Source organism: Microcaecilia unicolor, chromosome 11 (genome assembly GCF_901765095.1).
Source record: "Microcaecilia unicolor chromosome 11, aMicUni1.1, whole genome shotgun sequence".
NCBI lineage: Eukaryota > Metazoa > Chordata > Amphibia > Gymnophiona > Siphonopidae > Microcaecilia > Microcaecilia unicolor.
The window spans coordinates 29641687-29669056 of NC_044041.1; the positions used below are offsets into that span (position 1 = coordinate 29641687).

At 42.8% G+C, this 27370-nt stretch overlaps 1 protein-coding gene across 2 annotated transcripts in view; it reads left to right on the plus strand.

Annotated features, from left to right (window-relative positions):
- The first annotated feature begins 1795 nt into the window (after window positions 1–1795).
- Window positions 1796–27370, plus strand: part of SART3 (spliceosome associated factor 3, U4/U6 recycling protein) — a 62214-nt gene continuing 36639 nt past the window's right edge. Inside the window, exons 1-7 of one of the 2 annotated variants that reach the window (XM_030218687.1) lie at window positions 1796–1992; window positions 9005–9131; window positions 17515–17619; window positions 18371–18555; window positions 20395–20500; window positions 20705–20829; window positions 26383–26538. In XM_030218687.1, coding sequence (XP_030074547.1) covers window positions 1798–1992; window positions 9005–9131; window positions 17515–17619; window positions 18371–18555; window positions 20395–20500; window positions 20705–20829; window positions 26383–26538 — 999 coding nt within the window. In that variant the 5' untranslated portion in view covers window positions 1796–1797. Of the gene's footprint in view, window positions 1993–9004; window positions 9132–17486; window positions 17620–18370; window positions 18556–20394; window positions 20501–20704; window positions 20830–26382; window positions 26539–27370 lie in introns of those variants that run through there. The other variant, XM_030218688.1, reaches the window with a different exon arrangement.

The window sequence follows — 27370 nt, forward strand, 5'->3', positions numbered from 1 at the left end:
ATTAGCACATATAGCCAACTGGGCATTTAACAGCTTGTCTTTTAATGATGCCACATGTTTCTGAAACTATAGCCATAAGTTTAGGCAGTTATTCAATGATTATCACATGCACACACCAGAACAGGCATCCATCACATTGCAAAAGTAAACAACTTCTACAGCGTACATCCAAAATTTAATTTTCATTTTATTTCCATCTTCCAAAATTCCAGACAGCAGATGTACAGATCAGCAGGACCCAAAGCACTTCAAAACAAGTAAAGTCAGAAACACAGTTTATACCTAATTGTTCAACCACTCTTAGAATTCACCTTTGGGTTTAAAAAGCAAAACCATGTTCATGTAAGATCTGGATAAACAAATTAAAACAATCAAAGTTTAAAGCAAATGCCCATAATATGCAATACATGGCAGCAATAATGAAACAATGATGGAATATCACATAGCAGGCAGCCTGAGCCAAGATTTATTTTCCACTGAACATAATTAACTTTGTATGAAATTGGTGACTAATAGTGTGCTGAACTGGACAATGTTGACACATTTAGACTGACTCTGGACTTCTACGTGAAGGTAGCTCTGCCCTCATTATTCAATATCTGTCTTATAAATACTAATAATAAAAAATATCAAGTGCATTTTTATAATATAACACTACAATCCACAAAACAAAAGGAACAAGTTCCCAAATGCCATCCTTTTCTTTTGATCTAGGCACAGGAAACATTTTTTTTTAAATGCTCCGGGGTTTCAACCTAATTCATGTTTAATATGGATATAAATGTCATAAGTAAATAAATAAATAAAATAAATATATAGAAACTCTGAATGCTGAGCACATTATTCTCATAACATGATGTCTGTTTTAGTTGCCCTTTACCAGGAGAAAAAAAAAGCTCTGCAGGAATATAACTTTTAGGATGTCCCTAGAACCTAAACCATCCCCTCCAAATGATACACCGATTACCATTTAATTTATAACAAATTACTACTCTACCTATAGGAATAAAACAAAATAAAAACATGAAAAAGAAAATAAGATGATACCTTTTTATTGGACATAACTTAAATAAAAAAGGTATCATCTTATTTTCTTTTTCATGTTTTATTTCTATTGATTACCTTTAAAAGTGGACTAACACGGCTACCACACCTCTCTACTCTACCTGTGAAAAGTTATTCTGTTACTATACTTCCTCTGTATACATCCGTATACTGCACAAGCTGGCATGTTTGAAAATATAAGTGAGATTAAATAAAAATGCTCCTAACAATAAAGAACAACGTGGATGCAACTCATAGGTTTACTGGTTTGAGTGTACGGCGATTACATCACATAACGGCTGCGCGGAGAAATGGAAACAGAGATTAACCTATTTGCCCTCAACGTTTGACGTCACTTCGGCTCCTGTTTTATCCAACCTCTTTGGTTGAATATGTGCTATAGGGATTCAAAATCCTGACCCAACCAAGATGGCGATCAGGTGCAACGCGTCCCGTTGAGACTGTATTATGCGTCATCCCCTTTCAAACTCAAACACCCCTGCGTGTCAAGCCCCTTACCTTTCAGGAGCTTAGTATGCCCTGACAATTGCCTGCATGAAATATAAATATTCGGTGCGCTGTTGGCAAGTTTTGTGACTCATGCTAAACTGTTAAAACTGTAAAATAAAAAAATATATATTTGTAATATCATGAAAATGGTTATTTGTCATAATTAAGCGGCTTTCTCAAAATAGCTGCATCAGGCTCTCTTCAGGACGTTCGCCCCAATTTACAGGCGTATTGGCGAGCAACATGGCGTCGAGTGGCAGCGAAGAGGAGACGAAGGAACAACTGCGGGCTCTGGAGAAGGAGGAGGAAGAGGTAGCGGGAGAAAAGGAGATGGAGTCTGATGGAGAAGCGGCAGAGGAGTCTTCGGAGGACGAGGAGTCGTCGGAAGAGGAGGATGAGAAGGAGAACGAAGCGGAGATCCAACGGCTGGAGGAACAGGTGGGACTGGATGGATGGATGAATGAATGAGCGCGAGGAAGGCAACAAGTGATCGTGACTGGGGATTCTTGTATCATAGGGGTAATAAAGTGCTTCTCGTTTGTTTTGCCGATACCCCTATTTGTAAAGCTAGGGAGACTATGGCTGTAATCATGTGCTGACATCGCTTAATCTCCTTGGTCAGATAAATTAGCAGAAAACTGAACCATTCCCACCTTGCAGAGGCATTTGTGACTGTTCTCTCTGTATTCCAAGGAGTTTTTTCAGCTTTGTGCATTTCGCTGAGATAAAATAAATTCCCATCCTAGGCCAGCATGTTGCCTGTATTTTCAGAACGAGAAGATCTGATTAACTAGTAGTATCGATGGGAGTCTGGTTGTATTCCTAAATGTTTACAGATTTTTCCAAGAGTCTGAGGATATTTAAAAGCTGTCAAAGATTGACATGCATGGCTCCCGAACTTTGCCAGCTTTAGGAAGAGATGATGAACATAATGCAGTACAATGCTGATTATCCCGATGTGCAGTATCCGGACCATTTTGGCCAGAGTGGGAACGTGTCCATCCGCATCACCCCCTGTCTCATTTCTCTCGCCTATGGCCATGGCCAGGCCCACTATCCGTCCGCCCCCCCCCCCCCCCTTGTAAGTCTGACATGTAGGACAGTACAGTACCATCCCAGCCAGCCAGTCATCCTCGTGGCCCGCGCACCCTACTGCAGGAAATGAATGTAAACGGGATTGGGGACAGGAGGTTAGATTAAGAAAGAAATCTGTCTAGGGTGGGCCATATGGGTTGAAGCCCGTGGGTGGAGCTTACTGGCAGTAGGCGGAGTCACACAAAACAACAGCAAACACTATTGAAAACTACAGTAAAAGATTATTAGAAATAATGGACTGCCAATGTGTGGTCCATCTGTAAAAAGTCAAAAGCTGTTCCAGTTGGATAGGTGGTGCCTTAAAAGGTGGAGGACAAAAGATTTTTTTTTCTTATTTGACAGCTTTTTAATTTATTTGATATAGCATGAAATAAAAACGGAATATCACTAAAACAGCTTAAAAATGATTGTAGCTGGTGGAACCAGTACTAATAAAGGCTATATTTTGTGCTCATTTTTCTACACTGTTCTATACAATATGGCCAAATTTTAATGAAGAAAGAAGAGGAGCCCAAACTTAGTTACATGATGCAAGGTTCTACAGTAGGAGTCACAGCCAAGGAAAAGGATCTAGGTGTCATTGTTGATGATATGTTAAAACCCTCCGCCAAATGTGCAGCAGTGGCTAAGAAAACAAATAGAATATTAAGAACTGTTAGGGAAGGAATGGAGAACAAAACTGAGACTATTATAATGCCTTTTGTATCGCTCCATTTTTATTTATTTATTGCATTTGTATCCCACATTATCCCACCTATTTGCAGGCTCAATGTGGCTTACATAGTTTTGTTGTGACATTGTCATTCCAGAATATCAAATATAGTTAGTAGTGTGCAGAGATTAAGTAGAGAAGAAAGAGGAAGTGATTAGACGGGTGATTGTAGAAGTGGATTTTCGTGGTTGGTTGGGAAATTGGATCGGTGAAGCTATTAGTTCTCGTTGGAGGCCTTGTTGAAGAAGTATGTCTTCAGAGATTTGCGAAAGTTATTGCTTCGACAAATGATTTCAGGTCTGTGGGTAGAGCATTCCATATCTGCGTGCTCATGTAAGAGAAGATGGTGGCATGCATCAGCTTGTATTTTAGTCCTTTACAGCTGGGGAAGTGCAAATTGAGAAATTTGCGGGATGTTCTTGTGGCATTTCTGGGAGGTAGGTCCACTAGATTCAGCATGTAGATCGGGGCATCAGCGTGAATGATTTTGTGTACTATCGTACATATCTTGAACGCAATGCATTCCTTAAGTGGGAGCCAGTGCAGTTTCTCTCTTAGGGGTTTTGCACTTTCATATTTAGTTTTTCCAAATATGAGTCTGGCGGCAGTATTCTGGCAGCCTGCATATTGTGACCGCTCCTTGAATATTGTGTGCAGTTTTGGTCACCACATCTCAAAAAAGACATAGTGGAATTAGAAAAAGAACAGAGAAGGGTGACAAAAATGATAAAGGTGATGGGACAGCTCTCTGAGGGAAGGTTAAAGAGGCTAGGGCTCTTCAGCTTGGAGAAGACATGGGAGAAAATAATGAGTGGAGTGCAATGAGTTTTGGAAGGAGTAAACGAGCAATTAAAATGGACTAGTGGGCACAGTGAAACCACTAATAGTAAATTTAAAACAAATCAGAGAAAATATGTCTTCACTAAGCATGTAATTAAACTCTGGAATACATTGGCAGAAATGTGGTAAAAGCAGTTAGCTCAGCAGGTTTTAAAAAAGATTCCTGAAAGAAAAGTCCATAAGCTGTTGTTAGCAGTGGGTTTTGCTAAGTTAGTTAATTAATTATGACATTTCTACCCCACATTTTCCCAAGAAAGCTCATCTTATTTCTAGGTTAAACAGCATAAAATTTGCTTTATCTTTTTGGTACTCTGCCAGGCACTTGTGACCTGGATTGGCCATTGTTGGAAACAGGAGACTGAGCTTGATGGACCTTCTCTGTCCCAGTATGGCAATGGTTATGTTCTTAAAAACAGTGATATCCATTGGTTCTTTTACTGAAGAAGGTGAAAAAAATGAAGGGGGAAGTCTAGTAATGAAATCTATGGAGCTAGACGTATTAAATGTGGGGAAAAAACATAGGGATATGTGTACTAGACTGCATTAAGCATTTACTGCATGTTCTAATACGCGATGGCCATTAGCTCTGGCCTGTGCTAACTGCTGTGGCATTCTATAAACAGGCAGTGTGCTAATAATATTGTGTTGGCAGCTTAATGTGGCATGGAATATAGGGATGGGCGGGTTATAGGTGGGGAATGGGTGTGGGACTGCGTATTGCAGTTAGCGTTTAGCGATTATTGTGCAACTGTGCTGTATGAAAGTAATATGCAGTAAAGAACATTTCTATGTAGTAACTGCAGGGCATTGCTGGCCATGCCTTAGTTGTTAGTGCAGAGCCCTTTTTTCTTACTGTACCTCAATTTTTCTGTTAAAGTGTGGTAAGTGGAAAACTTAATGCATTTAGTGAAACCTGCCCTTTAGTGTAAAGGAGAATATTGAGCTCATTTTTGAAAGAGTCTAAAAAGTGGCATAAAGCAGCATTTGGATGTTTATCGCACAAAAACGTCCAAATTGTTATTTTCGAAACCTATTTTTTGACTTTTTTTAATGAAGTCCATCAGTGCGTTCAGATCACAAGGGGGCATGTCAGGGGCGTGTTAAGGGTGGGATATGGGTTTTCCTTAGATGTTTTTCAGCCATAATGGAACAAAACAAAACCGTCCAGGGCTAAAACTAAGATGTTTTGAGCTAGACCTGTTTTTATAATAAATAAGGCACAAAATGGTGCCCTAAATGACCAGATGACCACTGGAGGCAATAAGGGATGATCTCCCCTTACTCCCCCAGTGTTCACTAACCCTCTCCCATACCCCAAAATGTGATTAAAAACATTACTTACCAATCTCTGTGCCATCCTCAGATGTTATACTCAGGTGCGTTAGAACAGCATACAGGTCCCTGGAGTAGTCTAGTGGACTTCAGACAGGTGGAGCCAGACTCCTACCTCCCCTTAACATTTGTGGAGGAAATTGTGAGCCCTCCAAAACTCACCAGAAACCCACTGTACCCACATATAGGTGCCCCCTTCACCCATAAGGGCTATGGTAGTGGTGTACAGTTGGGGGTAGTGGGTTTTGGGGGGCTCAGCAGACAAGATAAGGGCGCAGTGGTGAGATGTGTACCTGGGTGCATTTTATGAAATCCACTGCAGTGGCCCCTTGGGTGCCTTTTTGCTTTCCTGGGATGTCTGGGGGATCATTCTATTAAAAATGCTGGCTCCTGCTACATCCCAATGGCTTGATTTTGTGCGTTTTGCATGTGACCTTTTTTGTCTTTTTTTTTCCTGAAAATGGGCCAAAAAACCAAACTGTCCAAATCACAAAACCTTGTTCAAAATAGTATTAAAAAAAAAAAAAAAGAGACATTTTTCTTTTTTGAAAATGACCTTCTTTCCTATTCGGATTTTGGACATTTGCAAAATCGGACTTAGACATTATATCGAAAATGTCCCTCTATATGAGTTATTTTTAGCTCTAAGTATGAATACCTGCCTCCAAACCGTACTAGATTTCTATATATTTATAATATTTAAAAAAATGTATGTATGCTGGTTTTACTGTAAAAGAGCGACAGTGGTTGATGAGACTGCTTATCTTACGTTCTGACTAGCACACTTTACTGTGTCTATTACTGGTATCTGATTATAAGGCTCCATTTGGGCAGGCCATATTGTCACTATTTACTTTGAATGTTCACAGTATTAGTAGGTTAATTTTAAAAGAAGCTATTTCTGTACATAAACCTCTGTTTTATGGTCATACATTGCTTTTCAAGTTTATAGAGAAACTAGTAAAAAAGGCCCGTTTCTGACACAAATGTAACGGGCGCTAGCAAGGTTTTCCTCTGAGTGTGCATGTTTGAGAGAGTGTATGTGAGGGTGACTGTGTGAGAGAGAGTGAATGTGCGAGTGTGTGTGAGAGAGAGAGTGTCTGGGTGCGAGTGTGTGTGTGAGAATGAGAGTGTGTGCAAGTGCGTATGTGAGACACAGTGTGAGAGAGAGAGAGTGTGTTTCACACAGATACAGTGTGTGCGAGAGAGAGAGAGTGTGTGTGTGAGAGACAGACTCTCTGTGGGACTGAGTGTATGAGACCAAGAGAATGTGTGAGTGACTGTGTGACACAGAGAGTGAATGTGATACAGTGTGAGACATAGAGTGTGTGTGAGAGTGAGAGAGAGAAAGACATTGACTGTGAAAGAGAGAGAGTGTGTGTGTGTGACATAGATACCTCCCCCCTCCCTCCCTCTCTCTGGTGTCAGGCCCCGCCCCCCTCTCTCTCTGGTGTCTGAGCGTTACTGTGCAGGACGCTGAGCTCTGGCTGTTCTTCAAGGAACTGACCAATCCTATATAACAGAATGCACCTCCAACATTCTGAAGCCGAGAAACCTCGTGTGGTTGGTCACTTCTGCTTGTGACGAACCCGGAAGTACGTGATGTCAATTCAGGAGATGGATACAGAGAGCAGGAATGCCTCAGCCATGCAGTCAGCTTCAGAATGTTGGAGGTGCGTTTTATTATATAGGATGATTCTTCTTAGTAGTAAACATCGAGGGGCATTTTTGATATGACGTCTAAATCTGATTTTGGACATTTTGCTGAAAACATCCAAAAATCAAGTGGTGAACGTATCGATTTTTGAACCAGAAAAATGTCTTTTTGTTTTGAAAATAGCCATTTTGTAAATGTTTGTGCTCAGTGTGTTTTTCTTTTATGACCATTTTTGGGAGAAATGCACAAAAAAACAAGCCATTAGGATGTATTTTGGGGGGGGGGGGGGGGGGGGGGGGAACAGCATCCTTAGTAGACTGGCCTCACAGACAGACATCCCAGCACAGCAGTGGGGCACCCTAGGGGGCGCTGCAGTAGGCGTCACATAAAAGGTCCCAGGTACACATCTCACCATTACCCCCTTATATTGTACAGTGAGCCCTCGGAAACCCACCAAAATCCTACAGTACTCAACTGTACACCACTACAATAGCCCTTATAGCTTCAGGTGTCTCCTATATATGGGTACAGTTGGTTTTTGGTGGGTTTTGGAGGGCTTACACGTTCCACCACAAGTGTAACAGAGTGGGATATGAACAGGGGTTCCCTTCTCTATAGTTCACTGCACCAACCACTAGGCTGCTCCAGGGACCTGCTTGCTTCTCTAGTAGGACTGGCCATAACATCTGAAGCTGTTCTAGAGGTTGATTTGTACTGTTTCTTTCACATTTTTCAGGGGTGGGAGTGGGTCAGTGACCACTGGAGGAGTAAGGGGATGTCATGGCTTAATCCTTCCAGTGGTCATCTGGTCATTTAGGGCACCTTTTTGTGACTTAGTCGTGATTTGAAACAGGTCTAGAATTAAACGTCTAACTTTTAGTCCTGGACATTTTTGCTTTGTTCCATTATGGCAGAAAAACGTCCAAGTTTTGGGAACGCTCAGATCCCACCCCGACATGCCCCCTTGTGATTTGGATGCACTGCAGATGCATTGACAAACATCTTGAAAGTGGGTTTCGAAAATAGTGATTTGGACATTTTGGACAAAGAAAACCTCATCCATCAGCCGCTTTGTGCCACTTTTTGGATGTTCTTCTGTTTCGAAAATGAGCCCTAAATCAACATTTTATTTATTTCAGTTCTTTCATAGCCCTGTGATTTCTTTTTGCGGGAAGCTGGAATGACTTGGATTACTAGTGAGCCAGATTTATTTGGTAACGAGAAAGATAAACATTTTGCTTCTTTGGATATGACAGCTGTGAAAAGAGAATGCAGTCAATACATTTTAGGTACTGTAAGGGTCTAGATAAGTTTTTTTTTTTTTGTTTATTTTTTTTTTGTTGGGGGGGGGGAGTTGGTGTTTGATCTGATGCTTTCCTTTTGCTTTCAGCTGAATCAGAACTAGTTTGCACTGGGGCTACATAAAGGGTGAAAGAAAAGAAGGAGCAAGTATTAGACATGACAGAAAAAGATAGAAAGCAGAAGTAAAGATCAGAGAAAATTAAATGCAAGAAGGACTTCTTTTTTTTATTTTGTTTCTAATTTTGTACTGTTTTGTACTGGCTCCTGACGGTTCCAGTTTTTCTAAATATTTTTCCACCGGTACTTTGTTATGGTGAAGTATAGGTGATTGTGTTTATAGTGAAGAACCTCTTAGGATTTTTTTTTCTTTGCGTATAATTTGTGTGTTCAAGCAGTGTTCAACAAATAGTGTCTGTTGGTGTGCGACTCTAACCTGGTGTGAAACCATATAGAAATAGTTTTGTGTATTTAGTAATACCATGTTTGCATTCTCCCCCCCCCCCCCCCCCCAGCTTTCCATCAATGCCTTTGACTACAATTGTCACGTGGATTTGATTAAACTACTGCGTCAAGAAGGAGAACTAATCAAGCTGAGACGTGCTCGCCAGAAGATGAGTGAACTTTTCCCTCTTACAGAAGGTACTACATGCCTGTACTTAAACCTTTTTGTGCCCGCTGAATTTCCCATATCAGCTAGCTGTCATGAATTCTGGACAGGGACCTTTAAGGGTTTCAACCTGATATTTCGTAGCCCATCTGGTTTTCAGGATATCCACAGTGAATATGCATGAAATACGTTTGTATTAGGGCTGTTCACCGATTAAAATGTTTTTGATCACGACCAATATTTTTAATAGCATGATTAATTGCATAAAGTGTCCCCCTCACATTTTCACTATATAGTGTAAAATATAGACTGCAGATGTCAATTCTCAAAACTGACATATTGTACTTCAGTTACTAAACTGAAAATAAAATCATTTTTCTTACCTTTGTTGTCCATCGATTTTATTTTTCTGATCATCTTATTCCCTGTCTCTGGTTCTGTTCCTCTGTCTGTTCTCTGAACTCTATTTTCAGGGCCTCCTCTTTCCTCACTGTTTCTTTTCTCTCCTCCTTCACTTCATCCCCTATAACATCTTTTGCATTCAACTTTCTGCCATTTTTCTTCCTCCTTATAGGAGAGAGCAGCATGATGCGATTAATCGAGTTAAAAATAATTGTGCAAGTAAAAAAAAAAAACCCTTTAAAAAAACTCAGCGCGATTAATCGCGTTAAATGAGCAGCCCTAGTTTGCATTCACTGCTTCTGTTATATGTAAATGTATCTCATGCAAATTGTTTGTCATCATAGATATCCTGAAAACCAGTCCGGCTAAGGGACAACCTAGGCAAATCTCCAGCCTTTTGCCTGCCACTGTCCTGCCATGATGCCTCCCATTCCCACTTTCCATGCTGACCCCAACTTGTAATAGCTATCTGTGCTGGGAGTGGGCAACCTGTGGCCCGCAAGACCATGGAAAGTATACTACTACTACTACTAATAGCATTTATATAGCGCTACCAGACGCATGCAGCGCCGTACATTTGACATAGAGAGACGGTCCCTGCTCAAAGAGCTTACAATCTAGGTAAAACAGACAGACAAGACATTTATGGGCAAGGGAATTACAGGGTAAAGAGGAACAGGGGAGGAGGAGGGCATAAGTAGTGGTTAGGAGCCAAAGGCAGTAGTGAAAAGGTGAGCTTTCAGCATAGATTTAAAAACAGGTAGAGATGGAGCTAGACATATGGGTTCGGGAAGACGGTTCCAGGCATAAGGTGCCGCAAGATAAAAGGAACGAAGTCTGGAGTTAGCGGTGGAGGAGAAGGGGAGGACAAGAGAGATTTGTTCAGAGAGCGGAGTTCATGGGGAGGAATGTAGGGAGAGAGGAGATGTAGTGAGGGGTCATAGGGTGGATGCATTTAAAGGTCAGTAAGAGGAGTAAGTATACACAGAAAACATCATAAATCACAGTTTGGGTGACTTTAAATATTGTATTTTGCAAAGAATTTCATTATAACAGTTTGTTTCCATCATTTTTAGTTAAATATTTGTCACAGAAGGGGTCTGTGGAGCTTTGTGCATTTCCGGTTCCCGACATTGTTCTTGCCTACCAGTGATAGTACTTACATTCATGTGGCCCTCTGTGTATAAAGGTTGCCCACTCCTGAGCTGTGCTCCTCTTCCTTAACACTGACATTGGAAGCACATTCAAAACTTGTAATCAGGGGACCAGTGCTCTTGATGGTGATCTTGCGATGCATCAGGAAATGTAGACCACCATGACCACATGTTTTGAATATGCTGATTGAGGGATCCCTGCTAGCTATGCTGCTCTACCTGATTGGCTTGCTGGATTAAGATGATATGTAATAGTGGGGGGAATTCCATTTAATGCACTCACCTGCTAAATTACTATATATAAAAAAAGAGAGATTTTCGGGATATCTATGTGGGGTGCTTCTTGCCATTTAGTTTGCTGATTAAAATCTCCTGCGATTCCTCCCAATCAACATTCTTGTGTCTGCCCACTGTAGAAATCAATTATTACAGGAACTGGGTGCTGTGGTTAAAATCACTTTTGGACTGGAGGAGTAGCCTAATGGTTAGTGCAGAAGGCTTTGATCCTGGTGACCTGGGTTTGATTCCCACTGTAGCGCCTTGTGATCTTGGGCAAGTCACTTAATCCTCTATTGCACACTAGGGACAGAGAAAGTACCTGTATTTCCATAGTGTCCCTCCGGACCGGCCCAGAATGCCTGTTTGGTTGTGCATGCCTACCAGCAGGTGGAGACTGAGAAGACTGATTTTTGAGGCAGCCAATAAGAGCCGTTCTCGGCCCCCTGGAAATCTCAGTATTCTCAGTCTCTAGCAGTTGGTAGATGTGGACAGCCCCTTGTTCTCAGAATGTCTATTCAGTTGTTTCTTTTTTAATTTCTGCTAGCTCAGGTACAACTGTCTATTTCTTTTACTCAGACTAATAGTTGGAAGTTTTCTTTCTCACTCATTCATCTGTGCGCCGTTTTGGTTATCTGCTGGCAGAGGGGTGAGGCCTCTGGGGGTGGTCTAATACTCGGAGGGTTGCTACACTCGGGTGGCTGAGTTTCTCCTCCCTACTCCTATCCCCGAGCTTTCCCTGTTTGCCTGTGGGCTTATTGCTGGCCTCAGCCCCTTCGAGGGAAGGGAGTTTGCAGAGCCACGGGGAACAGCCACTATATTAAAAAAAAAAAAAATTCACAGTACTGCACTCTTTCTTCTGCAGGCGGGTTCAGTGAGTATAGCCTCCTGTTGTGGCTGTCTCCTTGCAGGGTCTTGGGGTTTGTTTTAGGGATCCACTTCCTCTGGTTGGATAAGGGTCCAGTTGTTAGTTTTTGTCTGGTGCTGAGGTGTTTCCCGCCGCCTGGGTCAGTCGTTCTGCCATGGCGTTGGTTCATCTGGGAGCTGCGGGGTTCTGTTAAAAAAAAAAAAAAAGAGTACGGAAGTAAGGGGACTTCTCGGTTTTGTTTTTCAAAAGTACCAATTTGAGTGCGGTGTTAGCGGCTTTCTGCACAGCTTGGGTTTTGGCGGGAAACTCCGCCATTTTGTTTCGGTGTGTTGTTGCAGAGGAACGGCCCATACCTTTTTAGTAGCGTTTGCTATCCTGCGGTAGTGCTAGGAGGACTCCCTGGGGAAGGGAAGATTTCCTCTGCTTTCATGCTATTAATGTGAAGGACGTACAGCCCTTACAGAACGGAGGTTTGAGTGTGCGAGGGCGGGTTTCTGTTTATTCTTTTCAACTGCTTTATATTGGAGGCAATTCAGGCACAGACTTCCACGTTTTGTGTTTGTCAGGAGCGGAAAGCTCCCGTGCTTTGTCCGCTGGTTCCCAGTGTGGGAGGTAATTTGCATGTCGGTTAGCCCCTTTCCTTGCATTGAGGCTTCCAGATTCTAAAATATATAAATGTCATGTGTAAATAAAACAATCTCTGATGATTCCTGTCTGATGGAGTCGCTTCTGATGGCCAGAAGTTATATGATGCAAGGACAAAATCTTTAATCTCTCTAGAATCTAGATGATGCGAGGACACACACACGTGTGTGTGTGTGTGTATGTATATACTAGTAAGAAATGCCCGTTTTGGAAAGAAATGAAACGGGCGCTAGCAAGGTAATCCCCCCCAACATCCTCCCTCCCGAGTTCCACACCCCCCCTCTCTCTCCCTCACTACCTTGGTTGCGAGTTTGTGATGAAAGTTCGCAGCGCTCTCCCCGCTGCTGAATCTCTGGAACTCGTGCGTTGTGCCTTCGCCGCCCCTCCCTCGATGTCATTCGCCGCCCCGCCCTCGACATCATTGCGTTTTGACGCGAAGGCAGAGCTACAGTGACTGCAGGCGTCTCATCCGGCTTGAGGCTTCATTGGAACGTTGGAGGTGCCTTTTATATATATAGATATGTGTGTGTGTATATATATATATATATATATATATATATATATATATGTATATATATATTTTTTTTCCTCTGGCATCTGAATGGAGCGAGGAAATGTTATGTATTTTCTCTATAGTCTGAATGGTTTAAGGGCAAGATCTATTTTTTTCTAGATTCAGAAAGCTGCAAGAACAAAATCTAATTTCTTTTTCTAGTAAAGCATACTTACTGATGGTGTTTTGCCTGCCAGAACCTGCCTTCTGCACAGAGCCAAGTTAATTTTTCTCTACTCTCTATATAATGCCAGTTAGACATCTAATGGTTTCTCTACATGGTTAGTGTTTTCCTTTTGTATACTATGTAGTCCGCTTTGAATGTGTTTGCAAAAACCTCAGACAGACACTATCTGAAGTCCCATTCCCTTTAAAAAAAAAAAAAAAAAAAGGAGTGGAAGAGTAGCCTAGTGGTTAGTGCAGCGGACTTTGATCCTGGGGAAGTGGGTGCAGCTCCCACTGCAGCTCTTTCTGACTCTAGGCAAGTCACTTAACCCTCCATTGCCTCAGGCACAGATAAGTACAAATTTGCTCATGACCTGCAGGATTGCATCCAGTGACGGCACTGGTCCATGCTTCTAGCTTTGCTCACATGGGAATTTTTTCCGCTGGACTGTCCGAATGGCCGGTTACAACCGGAGAGTTGTGGTCTAATGCTTAGAGCAGCTGTTCCGGAACCTGACTTTGTGGGTTCAGCTCCCACTATTGTATAATTTGGTGTACACTAATGGTAGATCCTTAGTTTCTCTGGTCTGCTGCATTAGGTGCTCATCTCCTTTCACTACTGAGATAGGTAGCGAAGCACTGTTACGTTCCCCGTAACCCAGTGGACGGTTTAGGGGTTGTACTCCTATTCTAGCACATCTGTTAAAAAAAAAGTCCACAGGAGATTGTGACAGCATCTCAGTTTTGTATATTTTCTGTTTCTCAGGGGCTATGCTCTGTAAGGTCTTCTTTTAGCCTTGGGGAACCATAAGGCTGCTACAGTTTCTGGTACTGGATGCTTAGGGTAGGTCTCCAGTATTCCATACGTTGAGGAATATATGTAATGCTTGTTGTTTGCCATTACGTATATGTTGCATTACCAGTTTTGTCCCAACCATTCTTGGCGCGATCATGATTTTCAGTTTTGTTTCTCTCCTTTCCCCAGGTGTTGGCAGGGGATTTATAACTATCATTTTCATTCCAAAGCATTTTGGTGGGCTCATGGTTTACACTTTTATTTCTCTCCATATTTGATGTATCGCCAGACTTTCCCCAGGTGTTGGCAGGGGATTTCTGGTTTTCTCTGCTTGCACATAATGCCCTCTTGGATATTGATTCACTTTCTCTCGCTGGTTTATCATTTCTTTCAGCATTTAAAGCATCTTGCTGCCTTCTTGTTATTCTTGCTCTCTGAGATCCTCTAAGTCTAAATTATACAAAGGCTTTTCAGTGTTTTTCTCAGCATGCTATCTTGAGTTCCCACAGTGTCCTGTGACAGTTGTTGCGTGTCGTGTGGCTTAGCCTCACAAGGCGTTTCTATTTTCAGCATTTCTCTCTCATTCTTCCTATACTCTGTTTAACCTTCCTAGCTGAAATCCTACAGGGCAGGAACGGCACACTGGGACAAACCGTTACATCTCTCCTTCCCTTAGCTAAGTTTTTTGCTGCTATTTTTCTTTCTCCTGTTTTCTGAATTCTACAAGATTCCTGGTGGCTTCCTAATGAGTTGGGAACTTCCCAATATAAGACGTTTGATTTCTGCTCTTTTCCTCCCGTTGGATTCGCAGGGTAGTTTGCTGGGGGTTTTTTTCGAAGTCAGGAGGTTGCTTTGCTCCTGGGAACTCGGCTGCTTTCCCTCCAACAACTCTATCGCTACTTAGGGGTTGTTAGGACTGTGGGAGTTCCACCGAGCCCTCATACAGTTTTCCTTACTCTCTTATGCTTCCTACCTCGGCTGCTTGGCTTCTCAGTTGCCAGTGGGAACTTCTGGTGCCAGATTTCTCTCTGCTGCCAGTCTCTGGCCTTGTCTCAGCTGGGATGCCAGTTGTGGTTCTAGGGTCGTAGTGACTCATCTGCGACAATACACATTTTGCCTCTTCAGGAATATGGCGGTGGTTGGTCATGAAGGCCCCCTGTGTGTCTCTTTTCCTCTGTTGGAGCAGCAGGATCATCTGTCTCGAGGGGCTGTGAGGGGCTCTTGGACTACACATTTCTCTAGGTCTTTGTTTTGTCGTTCCTTGCCTTCTTTAGGCTGGAAGTTTTTTCTTAAGGGATGGAAAAGCACAGTTCCTTGATGTCCTTGTGTTTTTCGGTTTGGTTTCCTAGGACGTCTTCAATGAGTCTTCGAGTCCACAATTCTTTCTGTGTTGATGATGGTGTCCACTACAGTTTTTTTGATGCCTTCTGCCCTTTCTCTGATGAGTCAGTTGTTCAGACAGTGGCGTTTTTTTCTCCTGACAGGTTAGCTCGCATGCTTGCTCTTGTTAACGCTCTACTACTTGGGCTTTTGTCCTAGTTTGGAGATGCCTCGATCACTCTTATACCCATGGGCTTGTTTGCTACTGTTCTGCGGTGCCACATATACCTGAGTGTTTTGGGTTGGGGAGATCATATTTATTTCCTTTTCAGTCAGGTGACCACTCTGCCTTCTTTCAGGTTGCCCCTCGAGTGAATCTTTGCGAATCTTTCTGAGGCTGTGTGATTGTTTTTGCATCACTTTCGTGACCTGTCTGTCTTACTCTTCGCCACTTTCGTATCTCAAGTGATGTACTCTTTCTGATTTCACTATTAATTTATTTTTGATCTTTTCATCTTCATAGTTGCTTCATAGACGAGTTAGGGAACCTAGATGGTCGGTCTCTCTTTTTCTCTCCCCCACCTCAGGATTCTTCTCCTTTCTGTGGCTTGGGCCCTTCTGACTGATAGATGCACCAGTTTCTTTCTTTCTTCTGAAAGACTGGTCGCTCTATCCTATTTTTTAGTCTATAGTCCTTATTCCCTAGGATCTGTCTGAGGTTTTGCAGGCTGTACATTTCACGAGGGGGTTGGCAAGGCAGACTTAAGTAGTAGCTGCCTCTGTGTGATAGGGGGAGAGTGGTTAGCACCCAAGGTGTCTCACGCATCCGTTTTGGTGATTTGATAGGTTTTTTTTGTTTTGTTTTTGTTTCGTTGCACAGTTTCTTCTATTTTTTTTTTCTGGAAGGGGTCATGTCTCCGAATAAGCAGAGCGTTCTTTGGTGACTCTGTCAAGACGTATTCTACGTTTCGATATTCTAACGCTTGGGTGCCTGGACATCTTTCTTGTTTGATAGTGTTGGACAGATGTCCAGGTGCGCCAGGCCGCGGTTTTTCAGTTAAAGGGATCTGGTAGTGGTTCTTGTTTGGTCTGTCCCGTGGTTTGCTGCTCTTGTACTTCCCAACAGTCATTCTGGGCTGGTCCAGAGGGGCGCTAAGGAAGGAGAAATTAGGTCCTACCTTCTAATTTGCTTTACTTTAGTCCTTCCGGACCAGCCCAGATCCCTCCCTTTTTGGTATCCAGTTTCTTTGATGTTGTTATTTTGTGGTTGTATTGATTCCATTCGCTCTTGTCTCTGGAGAGCTATTTCATTTAAAATGTGTAAAAAAAAAAAAAAAACCATATATATAATTTCAAATTAAAAAAAATGAATAAATCATCTATATATAGAGAGAGATATTTCAATATTTGCAAAGAGACCAATTACTCAAACCGATACTACATGGTTGCACATAAGCATACTACTGATGTTGCTGATGCAGTTTGGAGTAGTCAAACTTTTCGACATTGGCCACCAAGGTCTCTTTATTGGTGGCTGTATGAACTGACTGGCGCACAGATGTCTAGTTGTCTTTCTTTCCTTTTGCTTTGCTATGCGAATACTGAGGTTTCCAGAGGGCTAAGCATGGCTCTTATTGGCTGCCTCAAAATCAGTCTTCTCAGTCTCCACCTACTGGTAGGCGTGCACAACCCAACAGTCATTCTGGGCTGGTCCGGAGGGACTAAAGGAAAGCAAATTAGCAGGTAAGACCTAATTTCTCCATAATGTGTACAGCGCTGCCTATATCTAGTAGTGCTAAAGAAATGATTAGTAGTAGTAATCTGCCTGTGTACTACACAGGAAATAAGACAAATGCTTCTTGTTATTTTTATAACAAGATTTTTAGATGGTAGAGCACTCCTTATACATTGATGATGTGCCCTGAGGAAACAGCATGCCAGAGCTTCAAATTTACCAAACAGGTGTGCAAGAGAGTGATTTTTACTGGTATTGAGCAGCTGTAAGCCAGAAGTCACAAAGCAGCCACACACAAGACACAGGGATGGTCCTGTTGTTATCCAGACACTTTGATCACCAGAAGGATGCCTTGAATGTCTACATTTTAACAACTTGTGACCTTTCATATCAGTGTTAACTTTTTGACAGTTTAATAGCATGATAAGCAAAGTTTAATAGCATCTGGATGTTAATTTGGATATTATTTGAAGGTGTGTAAGGAACGGAAATGTGTTTCAGAAATTTGGTTGGACTGGCTGAAAGATGAGATACGAATGGCTTCAGATGGCTCTGACAGAGAGAAGGTTTATGAACTGTTTGAGAGAGCCGTGAAGGACTACATTTGTAAGTAATTGTATTAATATTTGGACTATCGCTTATTAGTTTAAAAAAACTGGAGACCATAATGGTAATGGGGACCATTTGAGTGTCAAGCCAGGGGGCAAAACCAAGGAAGCACTCGGTATCATAATTCTCCACAAGGTATGATTTTGTCTTTGAGGGTAGGTTGAGGAAGAAGGGAGGCAGCCTACACTCCTTAGTATACCAGTAGTAGTCAACAAGATGAAATGCAGACTGAGATGAGGCTGCCAAATCTCCTGATCACTATGGGTCTCATTCATTAAGGCTTCTCTATGTTTCTGCGTCTATGGATGAAAAACGAACTTGGTGAATCAGACCCTATGTGCCACAGGAAAGCTGTAAGTGTGGCTGATATGTGGTATGGAGGTGGGAGGGACATTTTGCCATATGTTTATATGTTATTTTAGGCTGTTGGGTTCCTGCCTCCTTACTTATCCATTGTAATCCTGGCGGTAGTACCTTGATCCTGTAGAGTTGGTCTGACTTATGTATGAGGGTATTGGGATTCATAAATGAAGAATATAAGAGTCGCCCTACTGGGTCAGATCAAGGGTCCTTCTAGCTTTAGGAATATGACAAAATCTGAGTTTCAGGATTTCCTTGAGCCACAATTGAGTATTACAAGCATCCCTCTGTTATGGGAACATGTAAAGATGTAAAATCCCTCATTTGGAAGAATGTATTATGGAATTTCAGACGTATTCACAAAAACAAATCTCATCATGGCTTTTAGGTCCAGAAATCTGGCTAGAGTATGCCCAGTATTCCATTGGCGGGATGGGTCAGGAAAGCGGCATTGAGAAGGTGCGCTCAGTGTTTGAAAGAGCCCTGACTGCAGTTGGGTTACACGTGACCAAAGGCGCAACCATCTGGGAGGCGTACCGAGAGTTTGAAAATGCAATACTGTCAACCCTACAGGTAATGAGCAGTTTTGGGGGATCTGCAGTGACTGCTAATCACGAGGCTCCCTCTCCAAAACGTTTTCTTGTGCCAGAATGACTCTGAGAAATGAGTTCTCTTTGTGTATTACAGTATATATGTTTTTTGTAAAAATGTTTTTATTTTAAGGCAAATTCCTGAAAGTTATTTATAGTTGCCGCTAGCTTCAGTATAAAGCATGTGGGTGCAATTGTATTGTATTGTGTTTTTTTTTTAATATTCAGCTTGTGATTCTGCCACAGCTACTGTTATAGGGGTCGGATGTGATAAGCTGCGCTAGTCCTAAGCAGGGTGGCTTACTCAATTTCATCTTCATTTTTCATTTTCAGTTAATATGAGTGGAGGAGTGGCCTAGTGGTTAGAGTGGTGGACTTTGGTTCTGGGGAACTGAGTTCAATTCCCACTGCAAGTACAGGCAGCTCCTTGTGACTCTGGGCAAGTCACTTAACCCTCCATTGCCCCAGTTAGAAATAAGTACCTGTATAAAATATGTAAGCCGCATTGAACCTGCTATAATGGGAAAGCGCGGGGTACAAATGTAAGAAAAATGAAATGAAAAAATTACACCGCTAGGATTTTGCATATATTTTTTTCAAGCAAATATTATTGAATATAACAATTTAGTGCCCCCCCCCCCCCCCCCAGTAAATCACTTTGCTAAGGCACAGTGTAGTGACTATGTAAATACATGCAGATTAGTGGACTAGGGAATTACAGTATGATGTAATAAACTATATTACATTTTCAATTTTTTAACTCCATGCTTAGCACTGAATCTTTACCATAGTCCTGGGCTATAGTAAAGATTTTAGTGAGAAAGTTAAAAAGGTCAGCACAAGTCTGACTGACATGTTATTAGAAACCCACCCAGTTAATCCTGTTCTTCACACTGAGTCCTGTATTTGCCTAACTCCGTCTAGGTAAACAAAGCAGTACCTGTGAAATGTGTTTACATGAGACACAAGGCATGTCCAAAAGGCTTAAAAGCGAATGGTTGGGGTGGGGGTTATCCTAACACTCCTACTTGCAAGCTAATAAAAAGAGAACAGGCAGCAGGAGCTACATTTTGATATGTTAAACTTTACTTTGGATTTTAGTGTATAAGTCAGATTTACTGTGAACCTTTACTTTTATTTAGCATGGGTTTTATTGCAGGGCTCTTTCTCATATTGTCCTGCTTTTTTAAATTTTATTTCCATTTTGCTCACACCTTTTTCAGTAGTAGCTCAAGGTGAGTTACATTCAAGTACACTGGATATTTCTCTTTTTTCTAATTACTATTTTATTACTTTGGGGCCATGTGAAGTCATGGTCATGACCATTGTCCTTCCACTTCTTCCTTCCAGTGCAGAAGCCATTGCACAATGGCAGATTTAGTTGCTGAAGATAATTTGGGGTGGGAGAAGAAAAATAAATAGAATTAAGGGGGGGGGGGAGAGGGAGATAATTTTTCCCCCTCCTTTTCGCCCTCCAACAACAACAACAAAAAAGAAAATGTGGTTGCAGATGGAAATTATATTGAAATGGTTATTTTGTGGAATTGTTGCACTGTTTGAACTCTTGATGTTGAGCGCTGAAGATGCTTTGTTGGGTTTTTTTTTTTCCTTGAGATGCCATACTTCAGATCCTTTTTGAACGTGCTTCCTGAAGGTGTTAGCCTGTTTGAAGACATCTCTATATTTACAAGATGGTGTTGGCATTGTATACTTTTTTGTTTAGGTCTCAGATTAATGTAACATAAGCAGGTTTGGGCTATTGAGAGCCTGAGTGCAGAAGGGTTTGTAATGGTTCCCTTTGCTGGGATCTGTCTCTTTCTAGCCTTCTCCTGGAAGCATTCCATCTGCAGACCAGCAGCAGGCACTGAATGGGCAGCTAGAGAAAATCTGTTTGTTGTTCAAACGCCAGCTGGGCATCCCATTCCTAGGTAAGAACCAGTCTCAGGCTGTAGGGATATCTAAAGTGTGGGAACGTCTTAATGCTAAAAATGTTTTTAAAATATGACCTGTCTGTTAGTAACTGATATAGGGTAAATATTGTTACTTTTTTTAAATACTGCACTACACCCCAGAGGTCTTGTTCTTTTAGGTCAAACTCATCCAGCAGGAATGATTATAGATATTTATTATAGATATGGAAGCCACATATGCAGAATACGAAGAATGGTCAGACGAACCAGTCCCTGAGACTGTGGTACAGCTCTATAAGAAAGCAGTGCAACAGATGGAAAAGTGTAAACCCTACGAAGAAGCCCTGGTAAATTGCATTGTTTTTTTTTAAAGGTTCTGTTCCAGTCATCTCTAAGATTTGAGGTGTGTAGGCCCCGTTTTAGATAGAATGTAGAAATCAGAATCGAGACGTCCAATTTGGTAGTATTTTAGAAATGGACCTGTCGACATAGAACCTTTTCTAAAATACAGGTAGGAATGCACATGTGTGTTGGGGGCAAGCATTTTAAAATTATCAACTGAAGCAACTTACACAAGTCGAAGTTCTGAATTATCAATGTACCGTATTTTTCGGACTATAAGACGCACCGGACCATAAGACGCACCTAGGTTTTAGAGGAGGGAAATAGGAAAAAAAAATTTTTTCCTTTTTCCCTCCTCTAAAACCTAGGTGCTCCGGTGCGTCTTGTCCGAGTTCGGGATCGCCCTCCCCTACTCACGTCACGCGATGTGCTCTGGTGGTCTAGTGACGTCGGGGCAGGAAAGAGCCCCCTCTTTCCTGCCTAGCGTGCTGCTCTCCGTCCTACTGTATGTATGCTGCCTGACGGTCTCGGCGAGATTCAAAATGGCCGCCAAGACTTCAATTCTTGGCGGCCATTTTGAATCTCGCCGAGACCGTCAGGCAGCATACATACAGGAGGACGGAGAGCAGCGCGCTGGGCAGGAAAGAGGGGGCTCTTTCCTGCCCCGACGTCACTAGACCACCAGGGAAGGGCGATCCCGAACTCGGGGGGAGGGCGATCCTGAAATCGGACCTCGCTACCTTCGGACTATAAGACGCACCCCCCATTTTCCTCCCAAATTTTGGGGGAAAAAAGTGCATCTTATAGTCCGAAAATACGGTATATGTGCAAGTGCTGACCCGTAGACTAGTATGTCTGCCTTTTTAGAAACCTAGACTTCTAAATATCCCTAATTAAGTAGACACTGAAATCGTTCTGCACTACCATTTTTGAGGGAGAAAAATATTGGGAAGCTAAGGGGGAGACCTCCTTATATCTCTCCTAACTGGCGCTGTTCAAAATGAGCACTTAAAAAAACCCTGTATGTACCAGGCAGCAGCTGTATATCCTGATATTGGGTTCTCTAATGATAGATGTACGTTTTCTTTCTGAAGTGGGGCATCACACGTGTTTAGGTTTTCCCCTAGACCTGCCCAAACCATACTCCTTTGCCATATGCACACAGGGCAAATTTAGGGAAAGGGAAATGGGACTTGATATACCGCCTTTCTGAGGTTTTTGCAACTACATTCAAAGCGGTTTACATATATTCAGGTACTTATTTTCTACCAGGGGCAATAGAGGGTTAAGTGACTTGCCCAGAGTCACAAGGAGCTACAGTGGGAACACACATATCTCCGGATTCTGTATAGTACGTATTCTGGCTTTGTGCACTCAACTTAATTAGCTAAGCCAATCAGTGCTGATAATTGGCAATTAACACTGCCATGAATTAGAATTTTTGCACACAACTATCTAAGCACATTCTGTAAAGTAATGTTTATAAATTCTAAGGCACATTGTTGAAAAAGGGGCGTGAAATGGGCGGGTCATGGGTGTTCCTAAAAACCATGCGTGCTATAGAACACACCCGGTCCGTGCCTAGTTTAGGCGTATTACACCAAGTTTTACATGGCATAACTGCCCACGACTAAATTTAATTGTGCAGATGGGCGCTAAGCGTTTTCTATAAACCCCGTCTAAATTTATGCTTACTTTTATAGAATATGACTAGGCATATTTTTTTGGCACTGATTTTTTTTTTGAGTGATATATAGAATCTCGCCCATAGGGAGGAATTCTTTATGTGGCGAGTAAAGTTATGTGCACAGTTTTGGCCGCACAGCCAAATTGCGCATAACTTGATTAATAAGACGGTGTTGATAATTGGCCACTAATAAGCTAATTAGAATTTACGCACACAACTTGTTAAACGTATTCTATAAAGTGGTGCTCATAAATTCACTATGCGGATCTCAAAAGGGAGCGTGGCCATGGGAGGGGCATAATGATTGTGGTACAGAATATGCCTGAACTTTGCCTCTGGTCCCGCCCTCATTTCCTGTTTCCGGAAGGGCGGGACCAGAGCCAGAGCTGAGACAGAAGGGAAGGCAGGCTGAAGCGCCATGCCTGCTCACCTTTTACTGGTGCTGGCGGACCCCGAAGTAAGAACTTCTAAATTCAGGCCGGCACGCAGGAAGGCAAGGGGCAGGCGGAGGACTGGGAGAAGAGGACGGGCAACGCAGGTCGGGCTGCCACTCGGAGGGGAGAGAGGGAGGGAGGCACGGGGGTCTGGAACTCGGAGGAGAGTGGGGCATGGAACTTGGAGGAGAGGGAGGGAGGGGGGCTGGCTTGGAACTCTGAGGACAGGGGGGGGAGGGAGGGGGGTGATTATCCTGAGATTGAATCCTCACCTCCAACGTTCTGTGTCTGGCTGGTGCTGGTTTCTCTTCCCCCTCATTGATCCGCCCTCTGATGTCATCACATTCCGACGCGAGGGCGGACCAATGGGAATTGTGTTACGAACCCAGGCATCCAAACATAGAACGTTGGAGGTGCAAATTATTAGGTTTTTTCCCCTCCAATGTCATGGATCCATAAGTAGTCTGAAAAAATTAAGTTTGAACTTCTGTAACTTTTTAATTTTTTTTTCATGTAAAAGGATGGGGTTTGGACTGTTGTATTACAAATTGTTTGCTCTAACAAAATTCATTAAAACCTAATTTTGTTTCTGGTGATTTTAGTCAACTTTTTCCAGAGATGGTCACATTTAACACAAGCCCCACTACTATGAATGGGACCTGTTTACTAACTGAGTATATAACTTGAATTAATACCTATTAGTAAATGAAGCGCTTAGATTCTAAGCCTTCTGGGGACAGAGAAGTACCTAATGTATGTGAATGTAACTCAACTCGAGCTACCAATGAAAAGATGTGAGCTAAATTTAAATGAATGTGGCTTTTATCAAAATACTAAAAGAATGCTTATCATGAATGACAGGATTCAATAATTTGAAAATTTGAAGGTGTAGTAAGTGCATCATTTGTTCCCTTTGGCATTGAGTATCCAGAATTTCCAGAGACATTCTTTCTCATTTTCTGTCTGCATAGTCCCCAGTACTTTCTCTTCTCCAGCACCTCAGCAATTGTCCTATTCCCTCTTTCTCATTTGATCCATTCTTCTCTCAGTGCCCCTCCCTAAGCCTCACTCTAGGTGTTGTCCTCTGCCATAATTCTGCCAACCCACCCTCCTCCGGTGTCAACAGATTGTAGGTCTTTTATCTTGGCTGTTGCCAACCTTAATTTTCTCCCTTGGGGATTCCCTTAGCAAACCTCATTTCCTCTGAGTAGGGGAATGTGTATTTCTGAAGCTTCTTTCAGCAACTAAAAGAGAACCAGACCTGCAGCTTTGAGCTGCCAGCTGGCAGCATGGTTGCTTGGCAGCCGGTTGAAAAACCAGTTGGTCAGCGAAAGACACACAGGTGCTTGTTTTCAAAGCACATAGACTTACAAAGTTACATAGTAATCTATGTAACTTGAACCTCTTAGAGACTTATGTGATGGAATCCATGCATGAGTGTGAGAAACAGATTCTGGTTTTTATTATATACTAGTAAAAAAGGCCCGTTTCTGTTTGAAAGGAAACGGGCGCTAGCAAGGTTGTTTGTGAGTTTTTTTTGTTATGAAATAGTTGTTATAAAAGTGTTGTAGTTGTAATCAGAAGGAATGTATTTTTAGTTTGTATAATGTAGATGATGCTCCATGTTTTTTGTGTGTTTTGTTTTCTGAGTGTGTGTTTGTGTGTGTGTGAGAGAGAGAGTGTGTGTGACAGTGACTCACAGAGTGTGAAAGACTGTTTGTGTGTGTGTGTGTGTGTGTGTGTGTGTGAGAGAGAGAGAGAGTGTGTGTCTGTGTGTGACACAGAGCTTCAGTGAGCCAAACTGTGTGTGTGTTTAGCCTAAACACTTTGGTTTCCAATTCTCAGGTGTGTGAATTAATTGTCCCCCCCCCCTTCCATTCGTCGCTGCAGCTGCCTGTCAGGTGCGATGCCCCCCCTCCCGGCGCCATCCCACCCACGGCAATGCACCCGGCTGCAGCCATCCCACCCACTGTGCCCATCGCACCCACCTTTGCGTTGCTTTGCCGGCGGGGGACCCGGAAACCCGCCAGCACAAGTCCTGTGTGCTGACTACGGTGTCATCTTCGGCGTTGGTAGCCTGTGCAGGGCAGAGTTCTGTGCGTCTGACGTCCTGCACGTGCAGGACGTCAGACGCACAGAAGCCCTGCATGCACAGGCTAGGAACGCCGAAGATGACGCCGTAGTGAGCAGACAGGACTTGTGCTGGCGGGGTTTCGGGTCCCCCGCCGGCAAAGCAACGGGAAGGTGGGTGGCTTAGGAGGGGGATGTTGGAGGTCCTTGTTTTGAGCTGCAGCTTTGGGGGGGGGTCTACGAATCTGTGGGCGGGGCTTGAATTTTTTGAGGTTTGGTGCGCGCGGGGGGGGGGGGGGTGTTGGATGTGGGAACAGCTTGAACGTTTTGAGGTTTGGTGCGCGGGCGGGGGGGGGGGTGTTGGATGTGGGAACAGTGGTCTCCAGAGTCATTTGCACTCCGGAGCTTTGTTGGTGTGTCCCCTTTCCGCGGGTGGGTCGGCAGGGGGAGGAGTAGGGAAACATGCTCCACGTGTTTCCCTACTCCTCCTCCCCCTGCGTGGGTGCGATCCGTTTGTTTAGTTGACTTTTTTTTTTCCTGCCCTCGACGTCATGACGGTTGACGCGAGGGCGGGGCACGGGTCAGTGGGGTGGCTTCACCACCATGAACCGTTCTGGGAGTCTGACTGACTTCAGTGACGTCAGTGTCCTCAGAACGTTGAGGTTGCGTTTTATTATAGTAGATAAGATTCTTAATCCTGTTGCAGAGCTATGGAAATATACGTCTACAACAAATGTACTCCATTGATCACTAACAGTGTTTCTCAACCCAGTCTTTGGGGCACACCAAGCCAGTCAGGCTTTCGGGATATCTGCAACGAATATGCATGTATATGAGAGATTTGCATGCACCTCCTCCTTGGTATGTAGATCTCTCTCATCATGCCATATTCATTGTGGATATCCTGAAAACCTGACTGGCTTGGTTGTTCCCTGAGGACTGGGTTGAGAACAACTAACATGTACTGTATGGTTGCTGTTAATGGCTGTAATAGTTTGATGTTGCAACATCAAAAATAATCACTATTTGATAGCTTTTAGGAGCCTTTTCTTTGTAGTGCAGAACTGTGAGGGGGCAGGATATAGCATTCCTTCTTGCATACTGGAATTAAATTTAAGAGAATGATTGTAGAATCCTATTGTGAGAAAACATTGCCCATTGTGAAGTGGTCATTTTTCTGTCAGGGTAATAACACCTATAGACTTGACATGGAGAGGAAAACGAGCTTAAGGTACACAAACAGAATTCTATGGGACCACCAAGTCTTGTTGCTTTCACGGAGGATGCACTTTTAAGCAGCTTTTATCTGCTTATGTTAACTCGATTTTCCGGGGTTCTTTATATTTTATTTTCATCTCATTCACTAGCTTGTTGCTGAAACACCAAAATTATTGGAATACCAGGCATACATTGATTTTGAACTGAAAGGAGGCGATCCAGCTCGTATCCAGTTGATTTTTGAACGCGCATTGGCTGAAAATTGCCTCGTACCTGACCTATGGGCGCAGTACACTCAGTACCTGGTAAGAAAAAGTGAATTGTCTCCTTTTTCCATTGCTTCCATATACATGATATGACATACAGAATAATCTGGTTAAATGGCATCACTGTATATAAGGTCCAGTGCAGTCCACAGTCGGCCAGTGTCTCTCAGATTCTAGTAGGCCTGTGCAGTCTGGATCTGGTCTGAGGAAGATAACAGGAGTTGAGATCAAGGTCTTCCTTTTATGTTTAAATAATTTTTATTGAAGAAAAAAAACGTGAACATATCAACACCAGTGATCATCAGTTTTTATACTACAATACCAGTATTAGAATCCTATCCTTCCCTCTCCTCATCACCCAAACTCCCAATCTAAAAGTCATCTACAAAATGACCACAGAAGGCTTGTACTCTTATAGCTTTCTGAGCCTACCCCCCCCCCCTCCCTCCCCATCTCAACAGAAGTGCAGGGCACCAGGAGCAAACAAAAGCTGAACAATACCAGGGTCTATAGGTTATTGAGAATCAGACCACATCCCTGTGGGTGAAGGGTTTGCAAATAAGGCTCCCAAACCAGCAAAATGTTTTTCTTGGGCTTAGGTGAGCCCCATGCATCTCTGGCCTCCCAAGTCACCATGTAAATGATTCCTCCAGTGCCAATAATTTGAAGGTTCTGATTTCACCCAATATTGGAGAATACATTTATGTGCCACCAAGCACATCCTGAAGAGTAACAAAGTACTACCTGTGACAGAACAGTGTTTTGTTTTGTTTTTGGAGCCTGTAAAACTGCCTTATTTTTGCCTGAAGTGTATTTCTCTAGTTGGGCCTGCAGGTAGTGCATGTTTGTGTTTTGAAACTGCTGCAGAACC